General features: G+C 41.3%; 1 protein-coding gene across 2 annotated transcripts in view; it reads right to left on the bottom strand.

The window, feature by feature from the left end:
• The window catches only part of LOC109429221 (cardioacceleratory peptide receptor-like), a 346,376-nt gene that overhangs the window by 12,976 nt on the left and 308,439 nt on the right, over window positions 1-24,961 (bottom strand). For both annotated transcript variants that reach the window (XM_062856330.1, XM_062856331.1), the window contains 4 exons: window positions 2,086-2,283; window positions 1,907-2,002; window positions 1,610-1,774; window positions 1,232-1,523 (listed from right to left, as the gene is read on the bottom strand). In XM_062856330.1, coding sequence (XP_062712314.1) covers window positions 1,232-1,523; window positions 1,610-1,774; window positions 1,907-2,002; window positions 2,086-2,283 — 751 coding nt within the window. The remainder of the gene's footprint in view (window positions 1-1,231; window positions 1,524-1,609; window positions 1,775-1,906; window positions 2,003-2,085; window positions 2,284-24,961) is intronic.

Raw genomic sequence — 24,961 nt, 5'->3', positions numbered from 1 at the left:
AGAGAAATTTCTCATGGAAATGCTAGAGAAATTTCTCCTGTAATTGCTTTGGAGATTTTGTCAGGAACTTTCAGGAACTTCTCCGGGACTCCATCAGAGATTCTTCAAGAAACTCATTTCAAGAATTCCTTCAGGGATTCGTTCTAGAATTCTTTCAGGAGCTCCTCCAGTGATTCCTCACAAAGTTAATCCAGCGATTCCACCTTTAATTTCTTATGTGACTTCTCTAGGAGCTCCATCAGGGATTCCTCCAGGAGTTCCTTTTGTGGTTTCTTTTGAAGTTCCTTCAGTGATACCTCTAAGAGTCCCTTCAAAGATTTATTCAGCTTCTGTTCTGTTCCACAACAAATTAAAAATGTAGTGATAAACAAAACAAAAATCTAGTTAAAAGTAAAACTTTGTATCAATAAGAAATAAATAAAACACCATAAACAAACAAGTCAAAAATATCCATAAATAATGAACATTTGCTCCATAATTATACCATATTATACGCTCCATTAAAATTAGCAATTGCACCATAAATAGCATCAAATTGCACCATTAACAAATTGTATATTGCTTTTTTTACTGAAAATTTTCCTTGCTTCGCTGAACAACATGACGTTTTCTTCCAGCGAAGGCTTACGCGATACAGAAAATCGCTGAATTTCACACTAACACTGCAGAAAAACTGTCAACAATAACTCAATACACATGCATTTTCAGCGAAAAGATCTATTTGCGTGTCAACAATCCACTCCCATGACTACCGGGCGGCCGCCGTCAAATATCAGGATTGCCAACTGTCCGACGACTGCTGTCAGTTTTTTTTGTCGCCGAATCTGGCGCTGGGTCTTCGGCGCGGAAACCCAAAGGTGGGAATAAAATTTTGGGGTTTGCGCGCAATATTTCACCACAAAGAATGCGAAATCTACCCGGTGGGGTCCATTATAGGCAACACGGATGCGCATTTTCAAATGCGTATTTTACTGTAATAATTCATCAATGTTGAATATTTGATGGTCTTAACATAAAGAGGGGACATGAAACTTGTTACAAAATTCCACTTTGGAACAATCGACTGACGTAACTGTCGTGAATTCCGGAATAGCTAAAAAGCCGCAGAAGCAAATTTCGATGGCTTAGGGGATCCACTACTAGTATCCAAACCCTACTCACCGACTTACTACGTACTGATAGGGATAGTCTAAGTTACAACACTGTCCAATTCCGAAAGTTACATACTTACTTTATCATTCGACACACTTGCGTCGAGAAGAGACAGTAGATCAGTGGGTTGGCAGCCGAGTTGAGCGGCGCCAGGCTTTGGATAAACGTTGCAATCGCAATATTGGTTTGCGTGTCCGGAATCTGGCCAAACACTTGCAACAGGTCAAACACGATGTACGGCGACCAGCAGAGGACGAATACTATCACTATCACAATTGTCATCTTGACTGTTTTTACTTTTGCCTTTGGAATGATGCCCCTGGAGCTCGCTCGTCTGCTGGCCAAATCTGCAATTCCATTTCGGGTTCGATCTGCAATCAGATTTAAAGAGGGTGGAAAGTAGTTTCTGTTCGTAATTCCGAGAATAATTGCACTCTTGAGAGAGTATGGGTCATACCGATTGGTCCCATAATTGCTCCCTTGGCCCAAATTGTCTTGACGATGATTGCATAACATGCTGAGATGATCAGCGCTGGCAGGACAAAGAGGGAACTGGCCACCCAGCACATGTACACTTGCCACCGCCAGGCCTCGCCCAGGTCAATCCAGCACTGCTTCCGTCCTGGAGGATGTGTCATCCGATTGGCGAGAAAGTGTAGAAATGGAAAATGGAAATGCGATGAGCTCTCCATGATAGAATGGAATTTGTTGATGTTGATACGGGCGTTGATTGAGTATTTCTAGGTACACTTACCCTGTATGGATTTCTCCTGGTAGAGATAGAAAATTGGAAGCGAGAAAAGAGCACTTAAACTCCAGGCTGCTGCCACCAATCGTCGAGCGCGATTCCCTAAAATGTGATACAATTTAAAGTAGTCTTAGATAGTACCGAGTATAAAATTCAATCACCATCCCACCAGAAACAAAACTTACAACAACCGGAGAAGTTCATCGGATGCGTGATGGCATCGTACCGGTCGATGCTGAGAGCCACCAGCACATAGGTGGACGCATAGGTGACGCTGGCCTGGGCGAAGCGGATTGCCTTGCAAGCGACGTTTCCGGCCTTCCAGGATACCGTCATCCGCCAGATGATGTCCGTCAGCACGCTGAGCAGTCCCACGCATAAATCTGCAATAACGAGAGATGACGACGAGAAAAGCAATCACGTTGGGCAAATGTAAATTGTTTGAATTTTGTTTAACGATCCTGGGGAGAGAGAGTTGGCAGAATGAAAAAAAAAAATAATAATTGGCATCACTTCGTTAAAACAAAAAATAGAAATAGGCCATCAAAGGCGCACGTGCTGAGAAGTTTCCAGCTGGAAATTTGATTGAAATACATAATGTTGAAGTTTGGATTTCTCTACTCTATCAATCAATGGCAATTGGCGAACGTACTTATTGAAGCGAGCTTATACAGGTATGTTGGATGGCAGATTTGGCAGATTTAATTTTAACGCTAGGCTAGTTAATCTCGGGAAGCAAAAAATGGAATCAGTTACTGTTATGTTTTTAACTTAACATATAAACAAATAATCTTGTCTAATTTAAGAAGTAAAATAACAAGTATCATAAAAAAATTGTTTTGCAATATCAACTAAATAATTCTGAAATATTTCATTACATGTCAAATGATACAAAGTTCCATAATCGGATACACAGCTATCACTATAAATGGATCAGCTTGATGAATATTCGCTATTTAATAGCTGAGTCGGCAGTAGCCAGTCAACGCTTTGATCAGCATGCTGCAATTCTGCTTAGACAGATTTGTAAGATACTTCGCCACGCCTGGAGATGGCTCAGCACAATACAATTTTGTTTGACGACATGACTCCAAACTATTCCAATATTGTTTGTACTGAGTGGCAGCCCAGGTCTCAGTCTGAAGCTTCAACACTTCGATATCAGAATAGCTGGCGCAGGGCCAATGAAGTCATGTGATGCTCCAGTGCGAGCTTACTCACCAGCCATTTCATTTCCAGTGATGGAAGAATGGCCAGGTACCCCTTCAAGGTGAACAGCGTTTGCTGAATTCAGCTGATCGATTTGAGTTTGACAAGCGGAAACTATCTTCGACCTAGAGCAGCCTGGCTATCTAAACAGAAGTCTATTACTTTGCTCATTATGTGCTGCTGAAGTGCTGATTGCACTCCGCACATAAGAGCAAAGATTTCAGCCTGAAAAACGGTGCATTGTCTACCGCAAGTGAGTAAGACTGGTGTATCCTTAGCTCACGAGAGTGGACACCTGTAGACCTTCGACAAGGGAGCCATCAGTGTAACATACGATGCTGTCTGAAATACTTCTTTCCAGATATCCAGATGTCCACTCTTCCCGGGAAGGGAATTTCGTGGTAAATGTCCTATATGGAAAATTACAAGCAATTGTAAGATCACTTGGAGCAAGGACAATTTTGCCCCAATTCACCAAAAGTGGAAACAACGAGGTGTGTGTGTTGATGTGCGGTTCACAAGAGTTTCCTCTAGTAAACCGAGTGCAAGAAAGTGCTTCTTGTTTGAGATGAATGTGTAGTGAGGCAACGTCAAATAGAACTTCAAGCACTGTCTTGCTCCAGACATCGCCATTAAGCACATCCTTTGGAGATGACCTTATTTTGATTGGACAGTTCTTACTTCGCCCTTTTGCCACCACACAAGACATCCATAGACCAATATTGGCCAAACAACAGTTGTGTAAATCCATTTGATATACTTAAGTTTTAGACCCCAAGTTTTACTAAAGGTTCGCCGGCATCCGGCATTGCCCGAAGGTCGTACAAGCTTTCTTGATTCTGAACTCAATATGAGGTGTCCAGGAAAGCTTGGAATCAATAATAACTTCAACGTACTTAAATGTCGAACGCCATTACGGTTTCGCCTTTCCGTGAAATGAACAATAGATGTTTTACACGGATTAACCGAAGGCCATATTGGCGACACCACCCCTCAAATACCTGAAGGGCGCTTCGCATCAGATCGAAAGGATGCTGATGTATACTACCCGTCATAAGTACGGACTCACAAAAAGTATTGCAACAATATTGCATCACCCTGACTCACCTCGATATCTCCAAAACCTGAGGACTTACAAAGATGCTGTCTTCAGGTAAGTTATTCAGAAGATCAAAGGCAACAACTTTTCTGAAGGCGGCATTTTTGTAGGTGTTCTGGTTTTAAGGATATCGAGATGAGCCAGGGTGATGCAGTATTGTTGCAATACTTCTTGTGAGTCCGTACTTATGACGGGTAGTGTGCATACCGAATAACAATGTTAGGAAGTCGTTGAGTTGCCTCAATGACATAGCTGCCATGAGATTCCACAAAACTGGTGATAAGACTCCCCTTTGGGGGCATCCACAAACACTCAATTTCCTATTCGCTGCTTGACGCAATGTCGAGAAGAGATGTCGTTTTTTGAGCATTTGGTTAATCCAATAGGAAATCTTTGGAGATATACCATGACTCCGTGCGGCTTCCAATATGGCATCGAAAAACCCATTGTCAAAGGCACCCTCGATATCTAATGAAACACCGATTGATTTTGAGCAAATGCTTTCTCGATATCGTAAGCAACCTTGTATAAAAGAGTGGATTTTCCAGTTTGGTAGGCAACTTGGATCACATAAAGAGGCACGTTAGCCAGATGAACATCAGGGATGTGATGATCGGTAATGCGATGAACAGGGGTAACAGAGGCGAGTATCCTGCTTCAGGACTCGACTCGAGTCAAGTACAAGACACTGAAGACGACCTTACAGTTGAGGTCGAAATACGTATCTGTCAAATGATGCAAATTCTTAGTGGTATTCAAAGGAACAGTACTTAACACGATTTTCTTTTTACTTACAGATATTTCCCTAACAAGCCCAGGTTCATCATCATCAGTGAAAAGGTTAGTGATTGCATCAGGCGAGCAGGAGCTACGAGAGCGGAAAGAAACATCGACTGGAACCCTAGATGCGCTCTTTCTTTTGTTGATGTACTCCCAAAAGGATGATGGATCTTGTTTGAAATTTGTTTGGGAGCTGTCGATGTATTCCCGGAAGCGGTAGTGTTGTAGACGGGAATATTCATCTTCGGCATTCTTTAGTTGTCTGTCTACTTGTTATGGGATTTCTATTGCAAAAGTACCTCTTCCTAGCTTCCAATAGCCTTGTTTCTAGCTTTAATCACAGCAAGTGAAATCATATGCGCTAAGAACGGGAGATAAGGACGGGGTTTTCTCATGAGAACTTCTTTAAACCCGCTCGAAAACCCCTTGAGACCCCCGCTTCGCAATGTGATTACATGATTTTCGTGAAACAAAATAGTCGAACTCATGGTTTTGTGTAAGGAAATAGCAATACCTTGGATTATTTTCAATGATATTGGCTTCCCTACCGTTCAATTATCCTCCTGACATATAATGGCACGAATTGATACTCTATAGATATATAAAAGATTACTAATAAGCCTCTTTAAAGAAGGACTAACGACAACTATCCTATTTTGCAGATTGTGCAACAAAAACACAAACCCGGACGAACGGTATAAACTGAATGATAGCAAAGCTATAATTCAATAGAAATATATAAATCTATCATAAATGTTTCTTTGTCCACCCACGCTGACTGCTTCCAGCCATTTATGCATTTTTCCCACCCGCACCACTCGTAAGTTGCACAACTCATCCAATGATGCAGACGACATTGAAATAGAACGTTGAATAGCTTTTTGAAGCAAAAAAAGATACCCTTCCTTTTACGGTCAGCTGTAAATCGATCACCGCCAAACTGCGCTGCACGAATCTGAGAAGTGACGAGAAAGGTTTGCCCATCTGGGGAGGGATTTCCTTCCGCCCACCATCGCATCACATCGCTAGGCTGCCCAGCATCATCGACGCTTATGATGCGCTGATCTGTTGTTTTATATATTTTCTGCTCTATTCCCTTAATGGCTGGCAACCTCTATGGCGAATGCAGCGACCATTGAGGAAGACGGGTAGAAGTCTTATCTACCCTCTTCTGTTTGGAATCATTGTTGATTTGTTATTTTATTGGCACTCGAATTTATTGCCTTTGTTCTGCTGTTCATGCTGGCTTAATTTGACGGGATGCTTCGTCCGGATATGAGTTTCGGTTCCACGGAATAGAGGGCTTCGATTCTAAAAAACACCCAAGCAGCACCAAAAGACTGTAAAAAGATATAATTTTATTTCAATGTCTTGTTCTCTGTTTTTATAGCACGTAATGCTACATGAGTGCTACCAGTTTTATGCTATTTTAGTTCAAATGCATTGCACTGAAGGAGGGTGTCGTTGCTTTAAAAGCATTTTAACTAATCAACAACAATTGTCGGGGTAATCGTCCCTAAACGAATGAATCGATTCTAGCAATGAAACTAAAAAAAATATGGACAATTAGGTATGGACTAGGCGACACTAGGCATTAGCTTGCGCTTACTGGCTTTAATTGCAGAGCTTTTGGATACCATTCGGATCAGTGTCATTATAAGTATGGAAACTTTTTGCGAGCTTAATCGACATGCCTATCAAATGTAAGCTGACCGTCGATCACCACCAACAAGTGATGGCAAAAAAATTGTTTGTGATAGTAGCTAAGGACATGCCAATGCCACAATGGGTCCAGAGCCGTATTTACGAAGACAAACATGTTTGTGCCTAAACCTTAAGTTTCAGACACATGGTGTCTTTTTAAAAGTTTCGGAAAAGTAACACGTGTTTGAGGCAGTTGCGATGGTGATCTCGGAATTGTTCGAAGGAAAAAACGAAAAGTGACGCGTGTTTGGGGCAGGTGCACATTGTCCTTCCTCGTATAGTGACTAATATGGATACATACTTAGTAGCCAACGGTAATGCAGAAAATTGAAGGAGTCTAGAAGTGATTGCAGGCATCCGACGACATGGAACTGGATGAGATCATTCCGATTTTTTTCTTTGTTTAATGTTAGGTACGATATTTCCCATACAAGTCACCCTCCAAAAGTTGCATGCAAGTTTTCATACTAACATAAAATGCTTAAATCTGTCAAATTTGATTAGGTAAAACGAAATATTTTGCATGAGTCGTTAATTTAGATGTTAATTGACCAATTAAACTTTTGATTGCTCAATAAAAATATTTCCATGCTTAATGGCTTGCAGTCAAAAAAGCCCAAAATCGCATATTTTGCCCTATAAATTGAGGTATAGCTCAAAATTGTGACGTGTTGGAGCAAATCTGAGCCTGGATTCGGATTCAGCGGCCCAAAAACCTTCGGAGACACATAAGTTTGCTCTTGAGACAAAAAAATGTTGCGCTGTGTAATTCTAAATGAGCTCCCAACAAAGTTTTCACGGATCACGGATCTTTTGCTCTTTGAGGCACACTGCGTTCTGGCGCAGTGCGTAATGTAGCTGTTTCACGCAAAGAGTAGAGGACACATGATGTACGCATACTCAATGCGCTGCTCATTGCGCAGTTGATATGATCGAAATCACAGACAAACGAACGTAACAGTCACGAAAATCTCTTCCTATATATCTCTGGATCCTGATAACTTACAGAGTTGGTGTTTTCGGAATAATTGTTAGGCTGGTCAAGGACCTACAGGTGATGGGTCGTTTAATTCGTAATTCTTCCATTACGCGGCGCTAGTGATCGAACAAATTTTATATTTCATATATCTCAGGACTCTGATCACTTAGAAAGTTGGTGTCTTCGGCAATGTTGTTTGGTAGGTCAAGGACTTACAGTTCATGGACAATTTGTTTCGGAATTTCGCCACTAGGCGGCGCCAGTTACACATTTACAAGATCATGCAAATGATTGATTTTTTTCATTAAGTGTTCAAAAAGCTAGAGCTTTGTTTTCTGTGAACGTAATCAAGTCGAGTCAAATGTTTTTCAAAGACCAATGTTTTAGCCGTAAATGTGCAAATTTCATTTCATTCGGTTCAAAAAATTCTGATATATAGCAGTTAAATGAAAAACACTCAAATATAACTAATTTTACTAGAACCGCTCTGACTTCATGTAAAGTTATCTAATCAAGACCAAATTTGTACCATTTATAGTTAACTACTTGTGCGACTACCAGTAAAAATTTGAGAATGTTTAGTTCACTTTATCAAAAGTTACAGGTTGCTGAATATTTTTGCGATAAATAACAAAGGTTGGGTGGTTCTACTAATTTGTTACTAACGCCACCTACTGGCAGAATATTGAAACAATTTTCCAATCAACTGAAAGGCCTTAACCAACTGAAAAACATTGCCGAAGACACCATCTTTCTAAGTGATCAGAGTCCTGAGATATATGGAATATAAAATTTGTTTGATCGCTATCACCACCTAGTGGTGGTATTTATAATCAAACGGCCTGTCACCAGTAAGACCGCGACTATCCCAACAACTTTGTCAAACACTCCAACTATCTATGTAATCATGGTGCTGAGATATACGGTATGGAAATTTCGAAAATGTTACATCTTGTTGTCTGTGATTTCTGTTATGTCAGAGACAAACAGACCTAATACTGACGAATTTTGTATACCAAATATCTCATGATCGGGATAACTTCGAGAGTTGATATCTTCGGAAAAATTATGTGGCTGGTCGAGAACTTACGTTTACTTCAAAATTACTCCACTAGGCGGCGCTACAGAGCAAACAAAATTTATATTACATATATCTCAGGATTCTGATTACATAGAAAGATGGTGTCTTCGGCAATGTTGTTTGGTTGGTTAAGGCCTTTCAGTTGAGTGGTAAATTGTTTCAATATTCTGCCAGTAGGCGGCGCTAGTTACAAATTAGTAGAAGTATGCAACTATTATTAATTATCGCAAACATATTCAGCGATCTGTAACTTTTTATAGAGTGCACCAAAAATTCTAAAATTTTTATCGTTAATTGCACAGCCATTAAGCTCTAAACGGTACAAATTTGAGCTCGATTGGATAGCTTTACATGAAGTTAGAGCAATTATAGTAAAATGATTCATATTTGAGTGTTTTTCATGAAACTGCTATATCTCAGAATTTTTTGAACCGAATGAAATGAAATTTTGCACATTTTCACATTGGTCTTTGAAAAACATCTGACTCGACTTGAATATGTGCAAAGAAAACAAAATTACAGCTTGTTGAGTACTTTATGAAAAAAAAATAAATCATTCGCATGATCTTTCAAATGTGTAACTAGCGCCTCCTAGTGGCGGAGTGGTCCATTAACTTCGAGCCCTCGATTTACCAAACAACTTTGCCGAAGACACCAACTTTCTAAGTGGTCAGAGTCCTGAGATATACTGCATATAAAATTTGTTTGGCCACTAGCACCACCTAGTGGTGGAATTCCGAATCAAACGACCCATCATCTGTAGGCCATTGACCAGCCTAACAACTTCACCGAAAACATCAACTCTCAAAGTAATCAGGATCTTGACATATATAGGAAGCAAATTTCGACAGTGTTACGCCTGTTTGTCTCTGATTTCACTTCGGTTCGCCTTACTCATTTTCAATTTACTTTCACAGTGAGCAGAAAAAATGACGCAGTGTGTAATGGCAAACTACTCTCTGCGTGTGAGCTTGCTCACTGCGTTCTTTTTATTTCTCATTGTGTAGCAACCTGCTCTTTGCGCTTTGTGTTTAGAAACTGCACTGCGCATGCGCATTGCGCGCAGTGATTGAGGAAATGCCAGCCCTGCTTGTGAATGCCGCCAGGTAGCTCCTCACCTGACGGCTGCCTCGCACGATTGTACGATCGCTAGCAAGCGCGTCTGGCGTATCCTTCGAGCTACCCGGGAATTCAAAGGCTTTCGTATGAGTAGACTTCGGCACTTTCAATTTCACGTTTTCCATGCCAGAGCCCAGCATTATCGCGTTGAGGGACAAATAACTGGTAGGGGTGGGCACCCCTTGCTCCACGGGCACCGTTAATGCACAGAGAACAGACATCCAAGTCCAGTTCCGAAACTGTGTAAAGAATTTAACGGCCATTTGAAATCAGCAACTCAAGTGGCAATAGTGTGGCGCTGCAATCGCTTAATTTCCCATACTAATTTAATTCACCACTTGAAATGTTTCAATTCACCACTGACTGTGGCAATATGGTGTTTGGTGGCGTTAGTGTTGTCATCGTGTATTGGTTTGCAACCTTACTCAAGTGAAGATTCAAATCCTTACACAACTTTCCGAATGAAATTTGTTCTAGCCTGGATGTCTGTTCTCTGTGGTTAATGATTGAATATTATTTTCAACCTCTCGACCATTCATTCCTCGGCATGGGTAGCTTAACATCTTGACTTGGGGTTACCCTGTTGGGTGAACTCTTACTACCGCAACAGGTTATTCGTATAGAGCTATTTTAAGCACACAGCTGCACAGAAACGGCCCATATAGCCGAGGCGGTAAACGCACGGGTATTCAGCATGACCATGCTGAGGGTGACGGGTTCGATTCCCGGTCGGTCCAGGATCTTTTCGTAAAGGAAATTTTCTTGACTTCCTTGTGCATAGAGTATCTTCGTGCCTGCCACACGATATACGCATGCAAAATGGTCATTGGCAGAGGAAGCTCTCAGTTAATAACTGTGGAAGTGCTCATGGAACACTAAGCTGAGAAGCAGGCTTTGTCCCAGTGAGGACGTTACGCCAAGAAGAGAAGAGGAGCTGCACAGAAACCTACTGGCAGCGATCTGAGTGCCTTGCCAATTCGCAAGTGGCTTAATGCACCTCATTTATCTCTCTCGTAATGCTGCTTTAGGGCTGTTGCGACCTCCTCGGCGTCCTTTATCCCGTCCACGTTTTTGCACTGCAGAGTCTGCGTCGACAGGTCTGCTCAACAGACACCCGAACAGGATGGTCCGGGTAGTGCGGAATTAGGGCCGTCTTCTACAACAAAAGTAAAAGCCAGGACTACTCTTGTTCGCGCACATGCGCTCCCAATGAAGGCAGCAGCATGCGAGGCTGCGCGGGCACTGACACCAATCAACGCATCCGAATCGTCATCGACCACCGACGCGGCGCTCACACACTCACCCGAGCCGACGAAACCGAAGCTACCTGCGCTGCGAGAGAGTGAGTGCTGTGAGCTCCAAACATTGAGTTCGGCAGCAGACCACCGCTGCCGCAGCCGTCATCATCATCATCATCGACTGTCGTCGCTCTGCAGCTAGCGTGGTGATGGTGGTTCCCGAAACGTCGCGTGGCTTCTAGTCACGCGTGGAACCTTGCGTAGAAGCTTCCACGTGATTCTGGAATATGGATTTTTGATATGGGGCTGTCCATTAATTACGTAAGGGAATTTTTGCGATTTTCTGACACCCCCTCCCCCCCTTGTAAGATTTTTTGTATGAAAACCCAAACATTTTTGTATGGCGCGTAAGATTTCTCAAACCCCCCCTCCCCCCATAAACCCTTACGTAATTAATGGACAGCCCCTATAAATATGCGACCCGTTCGCAGTAGCGGGTCAATTTGATTTCGATAAGCGTTCGCGTGGCTTATGACAACGCGTAGTGTAAAGTGAATTAGTAGAATAAATTAGTGAAGTAAAAGTGAACCCAGTGAATTTCCTTCGCGGTCCGAAAACCCAGTTTTCTCCCTTACTGTGTGAAACAGTCCAGTGTTCTTGCCAAGTGTTCTTGTGTTTATTGCCAAACAACTCTCTTCTCGACCTACTAAATACATTCCCATGGTCGCCAAACCTTACGTCTCTCCGGAACCACAAATAGACATGCACAGCAAAATATTCTTGTGATATCACATCATTTCCGCTGCACATCAGTCGCATCGTAAAAGTGATGTACAAATTACATCATTTTCACACAGCAAATAAGCCGCCGTAGCTTGAAAGTCGGGTTAGCAATCGCTAGAACCGGATCGATAGTTGAATCATATATAAGTAAAATGTTAGTATGGATTCGTACACTGATCTGCTTATTGTGAGGCATTTCCCTTACCTCTCGGCTATTTCACCGAGTTGGAAGGTAGATGATAAATAATATAATATAATATAATATAATATAATATAATATAATATAATATAATATAATATAATATAATATAATATAATATAATATAATATAATATAATATAATATAATATAATATAATATAATATAATATAATATAATATAATATAATATAATATAATATAATATAATATAATATAATATAATATAATATAATATAATATAATATAATATAATATAATATAATATAATATAATATAATATAATATAATATAATATAATATAATATAATATAATATAATATAATATAATATAATATAATATAATATAATATAATATAATATAATATAATATAATATAATATAATATAATATAATATAATATAATATAATATAATATAATATAATATAATATAATATAATATAATATAATATAATATAATATAATATAATATAATATAATATAATATAATATAATATAATATAATATAATATAATATAATATAATATAATATAATATAATATAATATAATATAATATAATATAATATAATATAATATAATATAATATAATATAATATAATATAATATAATATAATATAATATAATATAATATAATATAATATAATATAATATAATATAATATAATATAATATAATATAATATAATATAATATAATATAATATAATATAATATAATATAATATAATATAATATAATATAATATAATATAATATAATATAATATAATATAATATAATATAATATAATATAATATAATATAATATAATATAATATAATATAATATAATATAATATAATATGATACTGCTTCTTCTAGGTATCTACTGGAATGGGTTTGTTGATACTTTTCGGTACCAATCAGGGTGTACATGGTGAGTGTGATAAGTGTTGGAAAACGATGTAACCCAATGAAATTACGTTCAAAAATGGATACATCGCCAGAAATTACGCGCCTGGACATTACAAAATTATTTGCTGTGTAGTTTCAGAGAGGGACTAGTGCACATCTCACTCTCAAGATTAGATGCGTAGCCTGCAGCAACAAACATCGATGACTTTCTTTGGAGAGTCCACCAAGATATCATGCTGGCGCTTAGCCAGTTTCCCGAGTGGTCCTCACCACTTCCTTTGTCCTCGGAAGGCGGGCAGGGTCAGTCACCATGCCCACGCCAAACTATTTTGCAAGCATCAAGAACTGATGCCTACATGCAACACGATCCGACCTGCTGAAAGTTAGGGTATCAATACCCTTCATGCCCTATCAGCTGCTCCAAAAAGTAGCTGACAGTAGGATCTCTACTTGCTCGGACTTTACACCGGAGACCCCTTCCAACCGCGGGCTCGGATCCAACCCAGTAGACTGCCGCTAAGTCAGCAACGCTTCCTCTCCGCGGCCACTTAAGCTTTTTGTACTTAGCACCGTGCCCCACGCTGCCCAGCCAACACGCGATCGCATAGGATGTAGAATAGGATGCTAAAGTGGAAGCGATATGCGTACACTTTACACGTGCTTAAATGGCCTCCACTTTAGCATCTCATTCTACATCATATGCGGTGCAGTGTCTACCAAGTGAGTAAGACAGATACAGCCTCACGAGAATGAACACCAGCACCTGCTCGACCTTCGAGAAGGTAGCCATCAGTGTAACATACGATGCCGTCTGAAATACTTCTCTCCTGATAACCAGATGTCCACTCTTCCCGGGAAGAAAATTTCGTGGAAAATGTCCTATATGGAAAATTACAAGCAATTGTATGATCACTTGGAGCAAGGACAACTTTGTCCCAATTCACCAAAAATGGAAACAACGAGGTGTGTGTTGATGTGTGGTTCACAGGAGTTTCCTCTAGTAAACCGAGAACCCATACACGGTGCAAGAAAGTGCTTCTTGTTTGAGATGAATGTGTAGCGGGGCAACGTCAAAGAGAACTTCGAGCGCTGCCGTGGGAGTTGAAGAGAACGCTCCAGACATCGCCATTAAGCACATCCTTTGGAGATGGCCTAATTTTGATTGGACCGTTCTCACTTCGCCCTTTTGCCACCACAGCAATAAGCCAATATTGGACGAACAACAGTTGTGTACATCCATTTGATGTACTTGGGTTTAAGACCCCAAGTTGTACTAAAGGTTTGCCGGCATTGCCCGAGTGCCATACAAGCTTTCTTGATTCTGAACTCAATATGAGGTGTCCAGGAGAGCGGGGAATCAAGAATGACTCCAACGTACTTTCCCTGCTCAGTCACATTGATTTCAGAATCAAAGAGACGTAGAGGACGAGCACCATTACGGTTTCGCTTTTCCGTGAAAAGAACAATAGATGTTTTACTCGGATTTACCGAAAGGCCATATTGGCGACACCAAACCTCAACTACCTGAAGAACGTTTTGCATCAGGTCGAAAAGGGTGCTGGCACATACCGACTAACAATGTTAGGTAGTCGTCGGCAAAACCATAAGTAGGAAAACCGCTATTATTGAGTTGCCTCAACAGAGTATCTGCTACAAGATTCCAAAAGGGGCGATAAGACTCCTCCTTGGGGGCATCTACAAACAAACTTCCTAATCGCCGCTTGACGCAATGTCGAGAAGAGATGTCGGTTTTTGAGCATTTGGTGAATCCAATTGGAAATCATTGGAGATATTCCATGACCCCGTGCGCCTTCCAATACGGCATTAAAAGGCACGTTGTCAAAGGCACCCTCGATATCTAAGAAAACACCCAAGCAGGATTGCTTTTGAGCGAATGCCTTCTCGATATCGTAAACAACGTTGTGTAAAAGAGTCACAGTGGACTTTCCAGATTGGTAAGCATGTTGGTTCACATGAAGAGGCACATTGGCCAGATGAACATCACGGATGTGATGATCGACAATGCGTTCTAAGCATTTCGGAAGAAAAGAGGTCAAACTGATAGGTTTGAAGCTCTTTGCTTCTTCATACGACGCACGACCCACACACCTAGAAAAAATCATGTAATTTTAGGTGTCCTGAACCTGACATAAACGAGCATCTTCAAAGACACAAATTTAAACGTCAAAACATGTAAATTTACATCTTCGAGGACACTACAAAATAAAACTTGTTTATTCTTAGCGTGTACCAATCGCGAGAACCGATTCGACTGAAAAACCATGCAAAAGTAAAATTTTCACAATCATGGATTCGAACTCAGATCCGCTGATTGTGAAGCACATCACTTACCTCTCGGCTATTTCACCGAATTAGAAGGCAGCTGATGAATATCATACTAATTCTACGTTTTTGGTGGAATGGATTTGTTGACATTCAACCTACTTATATGATGCGCGTAAAATTGTGTGCAATTCGTGATTCAGTCTTGAAAATGTTAACGTTTCTTAATGATTCCGTCTCGTGTAAATTTCAGAATTTTTTGGTGTGCACTTTCGGAATAAACTTTACAGTAATATCCCGCCAGGATTTGGGAATATACCCTATAGCAAAACTGCAAGCAAGTAGTTGTTTCAAAACATGTTTAACCCTTATGTGGCCGACAGGGTACCCGGGTACCCAGCGCCCATTTAAAAAGCACGGTGTAGAAAAAAGCAAAAAGTTTGTCGGACACATAACGGTTAAAATAATCAAATCCCTTCTGATGCAAAATAGGATAAATCCCATTTGCCCCAGGAGATTTGAAAGGAGCAAAGCTTTTAAGTGCCCATTCAATCGATTTTAAAGTTATGATACTCCGAGCCGAAGCTAAAGAATCATAACTACAAGAAAAGACATCAGGTTCATCCGAAGATGTAATATCCACACATCCGGGGAAGTGTGTACTGAATAAACATTCCAAAACTCCCTCATCAGAAGAAGTGAAATCACCATTTGGCAAACGAAGTTCGTTCACTTGAAAATCCTTAGATTTTGCAAGGATTTTGTTCAATCGACTGGCTTCACTCAGACTGGAAACATTTGTACAAAGGTTTTTTCCAGCCGGATCTTTCAGCAGACCGAAGAGCTTAGGGGAGACTGGGGAGACTTGATCCCTTTTTCTTAAATAACCTGAAACTTAAAGAAAAAACACAAAACTATATCCGATTTCCGTACAAAATGGCAGGTAAACATCTTTTGCAAGTTATTACACAACAGAAGGCCTTTAAATTATTGTTAAAATTTTCAAAACTGTGTTTTTATGGAGGCATATCTTATGATGTATTTTTCAAAAATGGGTGACACTTGATCCCCCTTTGAGCACATGGTTTATTTAAAGTGAAAATAATTCCAGAGTCTTCCTATGCATTTTCTTTTCGAGTTTCCTTGTATTTTCGATGAATTTGGCGTGTTTGAAGTTGTAAGATTTCCTCAAATTTTTAAGGATATGCCGTATTTTCAAAATGGGGAGACTTGATCCCCCTTTTCTTGGTTTGTACTAAAGTTATAATTATCTGACACATTTTATCGTTGAATAGACTACAATTCCAAGTAAATAGAGGCTTCCGAATAGAATTTTATTTTTCACATGTATAATGTGTGTGTAATCCTCGAGGGATCAAGTCTCCCCATGTCACTGTTGTGTATACTAAGCTGAATTATTTAAAATATGTTAACAGCAGCCTTATTTGGAAAAAGAAAGTATTCTATTTAAACTATGTGCTGTGAAATTTTGACATGATTTGGTTTAATTTTCACAAAGTTATTGAGTTTTTTCGGAATCGCCTAGAAGATTTCTGAAGGACTGAAAACAAAACATCAGCCGTTAAAAAATAATGCAATGTACAATCCAAATCACTTGTAGCCAAAACATAGTCATTTGTCCAGGAGCAGTTTTGGAAAAATTATGCTAGAAGAAAAATGTTTTTGATTCCGAGCAAATATGGGGGGAACAAGTCTCCCCAGGGATCAAGTCTCCTCAGTCTCCCCTACTGGTAGGCCTTGCGAGCCGACCTGAAAGCCTCCGAACCAGCCGAACGTCGTCTGTTCCAACTCATTCTACATTGTTTCCTGAGCTTCGCCAGATCAGAGTTCCACCAAGGGGTTCCTCTTGTGATCTTCACAGACCGTAGAGGGCATGCTTCTTCAAAAGCTTCCATGATGAAGGTCGTTGTAGTATCAACGGCATCATCTAAATCACTTGGAGTGTCAATGGATGGCGAATATCCATGAAATTTGGCTGCAACCAAATCAGTATAAAGATCCCAGTTTGTTGACCGAGGATTCCTGAAACGCAATGTTTGCGAAGTAACATTTAAATGTTCAAAAAAGATATAGCGATGGTCAGGTAAATATTCTTCATCTGACACATGCCAATTGGTCAGCTCGTGACTAATTCTGCTAGAGCAAAGCGTTATATCTAACACTTCCTCTCTAGCAGATACCATGAAGGTTGGGCGGTTGCCTATGTTAAGTAATGCAAGATCTGTACTACTTAAGTACTCCATCAAACTGGAGCCTCTCAAGTTAATGTCTGAGCTGCCCCAGATTATATGGTGAGTATTAGCATCACTGCCAACAATTAGCGGAAGGCCTTTTGAAGTGCAGTATGCAATGACTTGCTTGAAAGCATCCGTAGGGGATGGTTCATCATGCGATAAATAAACCGAACAATAAACGTATTTTCTGTTGAGGTTTCCAACAGATACATTGATTGTGATAGCACATACATCTCTAGTAGTTAGTTCAGAGATGAGTGTAGCAACTATTGCGTTGTTGACAAGCACACATGCTCGAGGCATGACACGTGAGTTTGCCATTTTATTTTTACTGAAAGTAGCAAACACCGGATTCACAAGGTTTCCTAGATAGAAATTCCCCTTACGAAAGTAAGGTTCTTGGACTAACACCACTTGGGCTGTACCATTTTGCATAAGTCTACAAAGATTGATCGTTGCTGTTCTTTTGTGCTGAAGATTGATCTGAGTTATCCTAACCGTAGCCACTACCCAAACTAGGCAAGATTAAACTCTTAACAGTCACAGCACAAAAAAGAACAGCAACAATAAAGCCAGATCAGTATCGATTTGAGTGTGCCAAAGGCGAGGATGCACCGAATACACTGTGTAAAACGCATAATGCGAAACCATATAGGTGAAAATTTAAACAAATTAATAACATCTTCATAATCCCGCCCTTATTCAGCCTCAAGTATGAGATTGAAGAAGGGCAGCTGATTGTCTTGGAGAAACACAAGGTCCACCGCGCTATTGCTCCGGTTAGCACAGTAAGGGCAAATACTGTGGAGGGTGCCCTGGTACTCCACAGGCTCCGTTTGCGATTAGGTTTTTTTAAGACCCCCCTAACCATTCATTCCTATGCACGGTAAAGCCGCATAACACCTTGAATTAGGGGTCACCTGATTAGTGAACTCTTACCACTGGAACAAGTGGTCCGTAGTGCTATTCTTAGCCAGTTGAACTAACCGCTACCGACACTACACAGCTATCTAGGCTGATCGGGAAAGAAGTTAATATTGGTGATCAACTTCATACGGGCCCGAAAAGCCGGGAGCCTTTTCTAAACTTCAGGGAAACTCCCTCGTCCAAGCATTTCTGCATAGCATATATGAAGAACATTCCGAGAGCCGTTGCGATAGCTACTTTCAAGGCCTGGTTTGGAACACCGTATAGACCTGGAGCCTTACTTACGCTAAGGGACTTTGCTATCACCGTAATATCTTCATCGGCGGCCCTCTTTCTTCGTCAGCCCTAGTCCCCAATTGTCCTACGAAAGGAGACCAAGCACTAGGACCATGACGAGGAAAATGCCTCTCGATGATCCCCTCCAACATATATGGAGACTACTCTGTAGGAGCTATTACATCTCTTGTCTTGTCAATCCTGTATGCAACATCACACGAATTCGCGTTGAAGCTCTGATAAAGAATCAAGTGATGTGGCGTAGTATTGTATACTCAGTCTTATCTATTGACAATGGCAGTGACAATGTGCCTTGCATGATCATGAGCTCCATGAACTTTCTTTCCCAACCTTACACAGCTGCATAAAAGGTTTTCGCTGCACTGAAGAAACATTCGGCAAAATACGGTTTGGTGGAGCACTTTTACACAAGAAATTCATTTTTTTTTTAATTTCACCATAAAGATTGTTATATTGATTGAACTTTTAATTGCAATCAAATTCTGAATAGCTATCAGCTTGAAAAGTTCATCACACCTTTCGCTGTTCCTCGTTATCGAACCTTCACTACTTCAAAACACTTCTCTCCCTGTTGAAACTTTCTGCTATAGGAAATATAGGTCACACACAGATGATTGCAAAAGTTTGGACATATTTAGTATTCTTTTTGGGGGCGCAGCAAAGCATCTGGTAAGGAAGAGAAAAAAATGTGAGCCATGCCCGGCTGCTGCGTAGAAACAATAATCGCCACCCGGAAGAGAAGCACGACCCATGAATACTAATGATGCCATTAATGATTCCCTCCATTTTTCTTTTTCTTCCCTGCGTCGACTAAAAACGGGAAGCGATGCACTTATTGTCTAACACTATGAGCGGGAAAAAATGGGAAAACGTGGTGGGACATTTCGTAGGATCAAGATAGGATTGAACTGGTACGGCGCTAGGGATTCTACGACGGAACGCAACGGCTGTCCCCTTTTTTGTCGCCTTCCTCCGTGAAAGTGGCATTGACTGGGGCGGAAGGGTCCAAATTTGTCCATCGACAATGTTCTCAATGGAGCAAGCGAAAGCTTTGATACGGACAATGTCCGATTTATCGCGTAGTCCATCCCCCGGTTCAATGCTAGGAAAACTAGGACACTTTCGCCATACTCGCAACGTCGTCATGTGTATGAAGTTGTGTGGAACGTTTTTCACTGCTAGATTTACTGATATTTTTTTTTTCAGCATGACCGACGACGTTCTGTGCCACCAATTGACGGACGATGGCAGGACGACATACTTTCGTCGTCGAACAATGCTTTTCGTCACAGGGTATGATGGTGGCAATTTAGTTGAAAATTGAATTTTGTCGCCGTGCATTGGCTCCGTACTGGCACGGAAATGATTTAGGGTGCAATAAGAACGATTTTCTGTGCATGGCTGATTTTATTGTACAGTGTTTTTTGCCTCGAATGTGTGCTTTTTATTGTGACATCGCCCTGTTGAAACACAGGATCTATTCCAGCAAACGCAGCGGAATGTAATCTCGTGAGACGACAATTTGAACCAAAAAATAAGTTTTGTATGTTTGATGAAACATCGATATACGTTGAAATCGCAGGAAGACTAGTACCAACAGCACTTATTAAATTTTGACAGTTCCACTATATTTTCGATTACACTCTACCATTGATATGCTTTATACCTCATTTCACTATCGATTGAATGTAATATAACGTCGCTTTCTTTCAAAAAGGATACAAATCAAAAAATATGAATTCGGAAATATTCTAAGTGTTTGGAAAACGGGGCTCCCAAATTACCCCCTACAATTTGACTTATTTAATTCATATAAGGTTTCAGAAGGCCGGCTCCAGAGGCACGTTATCCTCCATTTGGGACATTTGTGCCATTGACGAATTTCGCCCCAAATCGTATTCGGAGTTGGCAACACCCTCTCAGATTACAATGAAACTTTCTGAGTATGTACACCAAGACTAGATAAGCCACTTTGCATACTTAGTTTCTTCAAAATTTATCTGGACTGACTTTTGAAAAGGGCTAAACTTTTTTTATGGATTTTTTAAAAATATTTTTAATCAAAAAATGACTACTCCTACAAAAAAGTGTTGTATGGGTGATTATCACAAAATAAGTCAAATTTTAAGAAAAAAATACTGAAAAAAATCCAAAATGAGCCCTACACTGAAAAAAATCATTTCTAAAAATTCAAAGTTGATTTAAAAAAAAACACCATTTTTGATTTTGATGAAATTTTGTCTCAAGACAGGTAATTATGTTCCCTACCAACCGTCCATACATCACAAGATGGGCACTTTTAAGGAAAAAACGTTTTTCTAACAAAAACTTTTTCATGTCCAAATTATTATTTTTTCAGTGTCTTTTTTTAAAAACAAACTAAACCAGTGAAGGTTATCTAGTAATCTCAAAATGCAATGAAACTTATTGTGTCATATGCGACAATGCAATGCACCCATATTCACGCAGCAGCACTCTAGAAGTACGAAACAATATACAATTAGAACACACATTTCATACGTGCTGCTGTAATTTCTACCCAAACGTTTCTACCCCATGTTCTTACCTAATATTAGGTAAGGCTATTTATTAGATTCGAACTACCTAATCGAAAAAAAAAACAAATCAAGAGTTGTACCTAAAGCAAATATGTACAAAACAAGAAAATAAATCGGTATCATTCAACGTGTTACTTCATTTATTTAGTTAACATCAAATTCATGATAATACTGAATCAACAATTTGCCGCCATAATACTCGATTTGCAGCTGCAGCTCTCCAACGTCTGTCACGCCCAACACTCGCCAGATCACGCCCCACCTGGTCCGCCCATCGTGCTCTCTGCGCTCCACGCCTTCTTGTACCAACCGGATGGTTAGCAAACACCAACTTTGCAGGGTTGTTGTCCGGCATTCTTGCAACATGCCCTGCCCACCGTATCCTTCCGGCTTTGGCTACCTTCTGGATGCTGGGTTCGCCATAAAGTGCAGCGAGCTCGTGGTTCATCCTTCTCCGCCACACACCGTTCTCCTGCACGCCGCCGAAGATCGTCCTTAGCACCCGTCGCTCGAAAACTCCGAGTGCTTGCATGTCCTCCTCGAGCATCGTCCACGTCTCGTGCCCGTAGAGAACCACCGGTCTTATTAACGTCTTGTACATGGTACATTTGGTGCGGGGGTGAATCTTTTTTGACCGCAGTTTCTTCTGGAGCCCATAGTAGGCACGACTTCCACTGATGATGCGCCTTCGTATTTCACGGCTCACGTTATTGTCAGCCGTTAGCAAGGAACCGAGGTAGACGAATTCTTCTACCACCTCGAAAGTATCCCCGTCTATCGTAACATTGCTGCCAAGGCTTGTCCTGTCTCGCTCAGTCCCACCTACCAGCATGTACTTTGTCTTAGCCGCATTCACCACCAGTCCGACTTTTGCTGCTTCGCGTTTCAGGCGGGTGTACAGTTCTGCCACCGTTCCAAATGTTCTAGCAATTATATCCATGTCATCCGCAAAACAGACAAATTGGCCGGATTTCGTGAAGATCGTTCCCCGGCTGTTGAGCCCGGCTCGTCGCATAACATCTTCCAGGGCGATGTTGAATAGTAGGCAGGAAAGTCCATCACCTTGTCGTAGTCCCCGTCGAGATTCGAATGAACTGGATAGTTCACCCGAAATCCTTACGCTGTTCTGCACACCGTCCATCGTTGCTCTTATCAGTCTGGTAAGCTTCCCGGGAAAGCTGTTCTTGTCCATGATTTTCCATAGCTCTGTGCAGTCGATACTGTCGTATGCCGCTTTGAAGTCGATGAACAGGTGGTGCGTTGGGACCTGGTATTCACGGCATTTCTGGAGGATTTGCCGTACGGTGAAGATCTGGTCCGTTGTCGACCGGCCGTCGATGAAACCGGCTTGGTAATTTCCCACGAACTCATTTACTTTAGGTGAAAGACGACGGAAGATGATCTGGGATAGCACTTTGTAGGCGGCGTTCAAAATGGTGATCGCTCGAAAGTTCTCACACATTAACTTGTCGCCTTTCTTGTGGATGGGACAGATTATCCCTTCCTTCCACTCCTCCGGTAGCTATTCGGTTTCTAAGATCTTGACTACTAACTGGTGCAGACAGGTGGCCAACTTTTCCGGGCCCATCTTGATGAGTTTATTATTTTTTTTTTTTTTTTGATAATTTTAACTGACCTTTCAGGTCTTATTAAAATATAATCTTAATACTAGCTAACAATGACTACGTATAAGACCAGTTCAGCTGCGATACCATCCTTACCAGCTGCTTTGTTGTTTTTGAGCCGGTGGATGGCATCCTGAACTTCCCTCAGCGTGGGAGTTGGTTCGTTCCCGTCCTCTGCTGCACCAACATAGTCATTTCCTCCGCTGCCTTGGTCCTCCGTGCCTACATTCTCTTCGCCATTCAGGTGCTCGTCGAAGTGCTGCTTCCACCTTTCGATCACCTCACGTTTGTCCGTCAGGAGGCTCCCGTCCTTATCCTTGCAGATTCCGGCTTGCGGCACGTAGCCTTTGCGGGATGCGTTGAGCTTCTGGTAGAACTTACGTGTTTCCTGTGAACGGCACAGCAGTTCCATTTCCTCGCACTCCGCTTCTTCCAGGCGGCGCTTTTTCTCCCGGAAGAGACGGGTCTGCTGCTTCCGCTTCTGTCTGTATCGCTCCACATTCTGTCGGGTTCCATGCTGCAGCATTACCGCCCGCGCTGCATCCTTCTCCTCCAGAACCGCTCTGCACTCCTCATCGAACCAATCGTTTCGTCGACTCCGTTCTACGTACCCGATAGTGCTCTCGGCTGCGTTGTTAATGGCTGCTTTGACTGTACTCCAGCAGTCCTCTAGAGGGGCCACATCGAGCACACCCTCGTCCGGCAACGCTGCCTCGAGATTCTGCGCGTATGCGGTGGCGACATCCGGTTGCTTCAGTCGCTCTAGATCGTACCGGGGCGGCCGCCGGTACTGTACATTGTTAATAACGGAGAGTTTTGGGCGCAGTTTAACCATCACCAGGTAGTGATCAGAGTCGATATTAGCGCCACGATAGGTCCTGACGTCGATAATGTCGGAGAAGTGCCGTCCATCAATCAGAACGTGGTCGATTTGCGATTCCGTTTGGTGTAGTGATCTCCAGGTGTAACGATACGGGAGGCTGTGCTGGAAAAAGGTGCTACGAATGACCATGTTCTTGGAGGCGGCGAAATCGATGAGGCGTAGGCCGTTTTCGTTCGTCAGCTGGTGGGCGCTGAACTTTCCAATCGTCGGTCTGAATTCCTCCTCCTGGCCTACCTGAGCGTTTAGATCCCCTATGATGATTTTGACGTCGTGGTTTGGGCAGCGGTCGTACTCGCGTTCGAGCTGCGCGTAAAATGCGTCTTTGTCATCATCAGTGCTTCCGGAGTGAGGGCTGTGCACGTTTATTATGCTAATGTTGAAGAACCGGCCCTTGATTCGCAACCTGCACATTCTTTCGTCGATCGGCCACCAACCGATCACGCGCCTCTGCATGTCGCCCATCACTATAAAAGCTGTTCCCAGCTCACGTGTGTTGCCGCAGCTCTGGTAGATGGTATGATTACCTCTAAACGTTCGCACCATAGATCCTGTCCAACACACCTCCTGCAGCGCTACGATTCTGAACCCGCGGTCCTTCAGTATATCGGCGAGTATGCGGGTGCTCCCGATGAAGTTGAGAGATCTGCAGTTCCACGTACCGAGCTTCCAATCGCAAGTCCCTTTTCGTCGCTGTGGTCGTCGCCATTGGTATCGGTTCGCATTCTTCTCTTGTTGATTTTCCGGTGCTAGAGGAATTCCACGGAGTCATGTCAGTCGATCCTGAGCGACCATTTCAAAAATATCTGAAACTTTGCACAGTTTTTCAATTTCATCTAAATCGTCATTTTTCGATATCAAACCTTCATATTCTTTCACGACTAACTTTTCAGAAGGGTGTATGCTAAAACAGCTCAAAAATATTCTAAAAGCTGTACAGCAAAAACGGATTTTTCGATTGTTATGAATTTTTCAGCAAAGTTAGATAACTAAATGATGATTCCTTAGAAAATATACACTGTAAAAAATTTATTTTTTTACTTAAAAAAAATATGATTTTTGTCACAAAAACTCAAATATCTCAAAACCCTATCTTTTTACCAACGTTAATTTTTTAGGGGAAATGGCCCTTTATATCAGCTATCTACCATAAAATTTT

This window comes from Aedes albopictus, chromosome 3, assembly GCF_035046485.1.
Source record: "Aedes albopictus strain Foshan chromosome 3, AalbF5, whole genome shotgun sequence".
Classification (NCBI taxonomy): Eukaryota; Metazoa; Arthropoda; class Insecta; order Diptera; family Culicidae; genus Aedes; species Aedes albopictus.
Note: the sequence above shows the minus strand (reverse complement) of the source record. Positions and strands in the feature narration are given on the sequence as shown.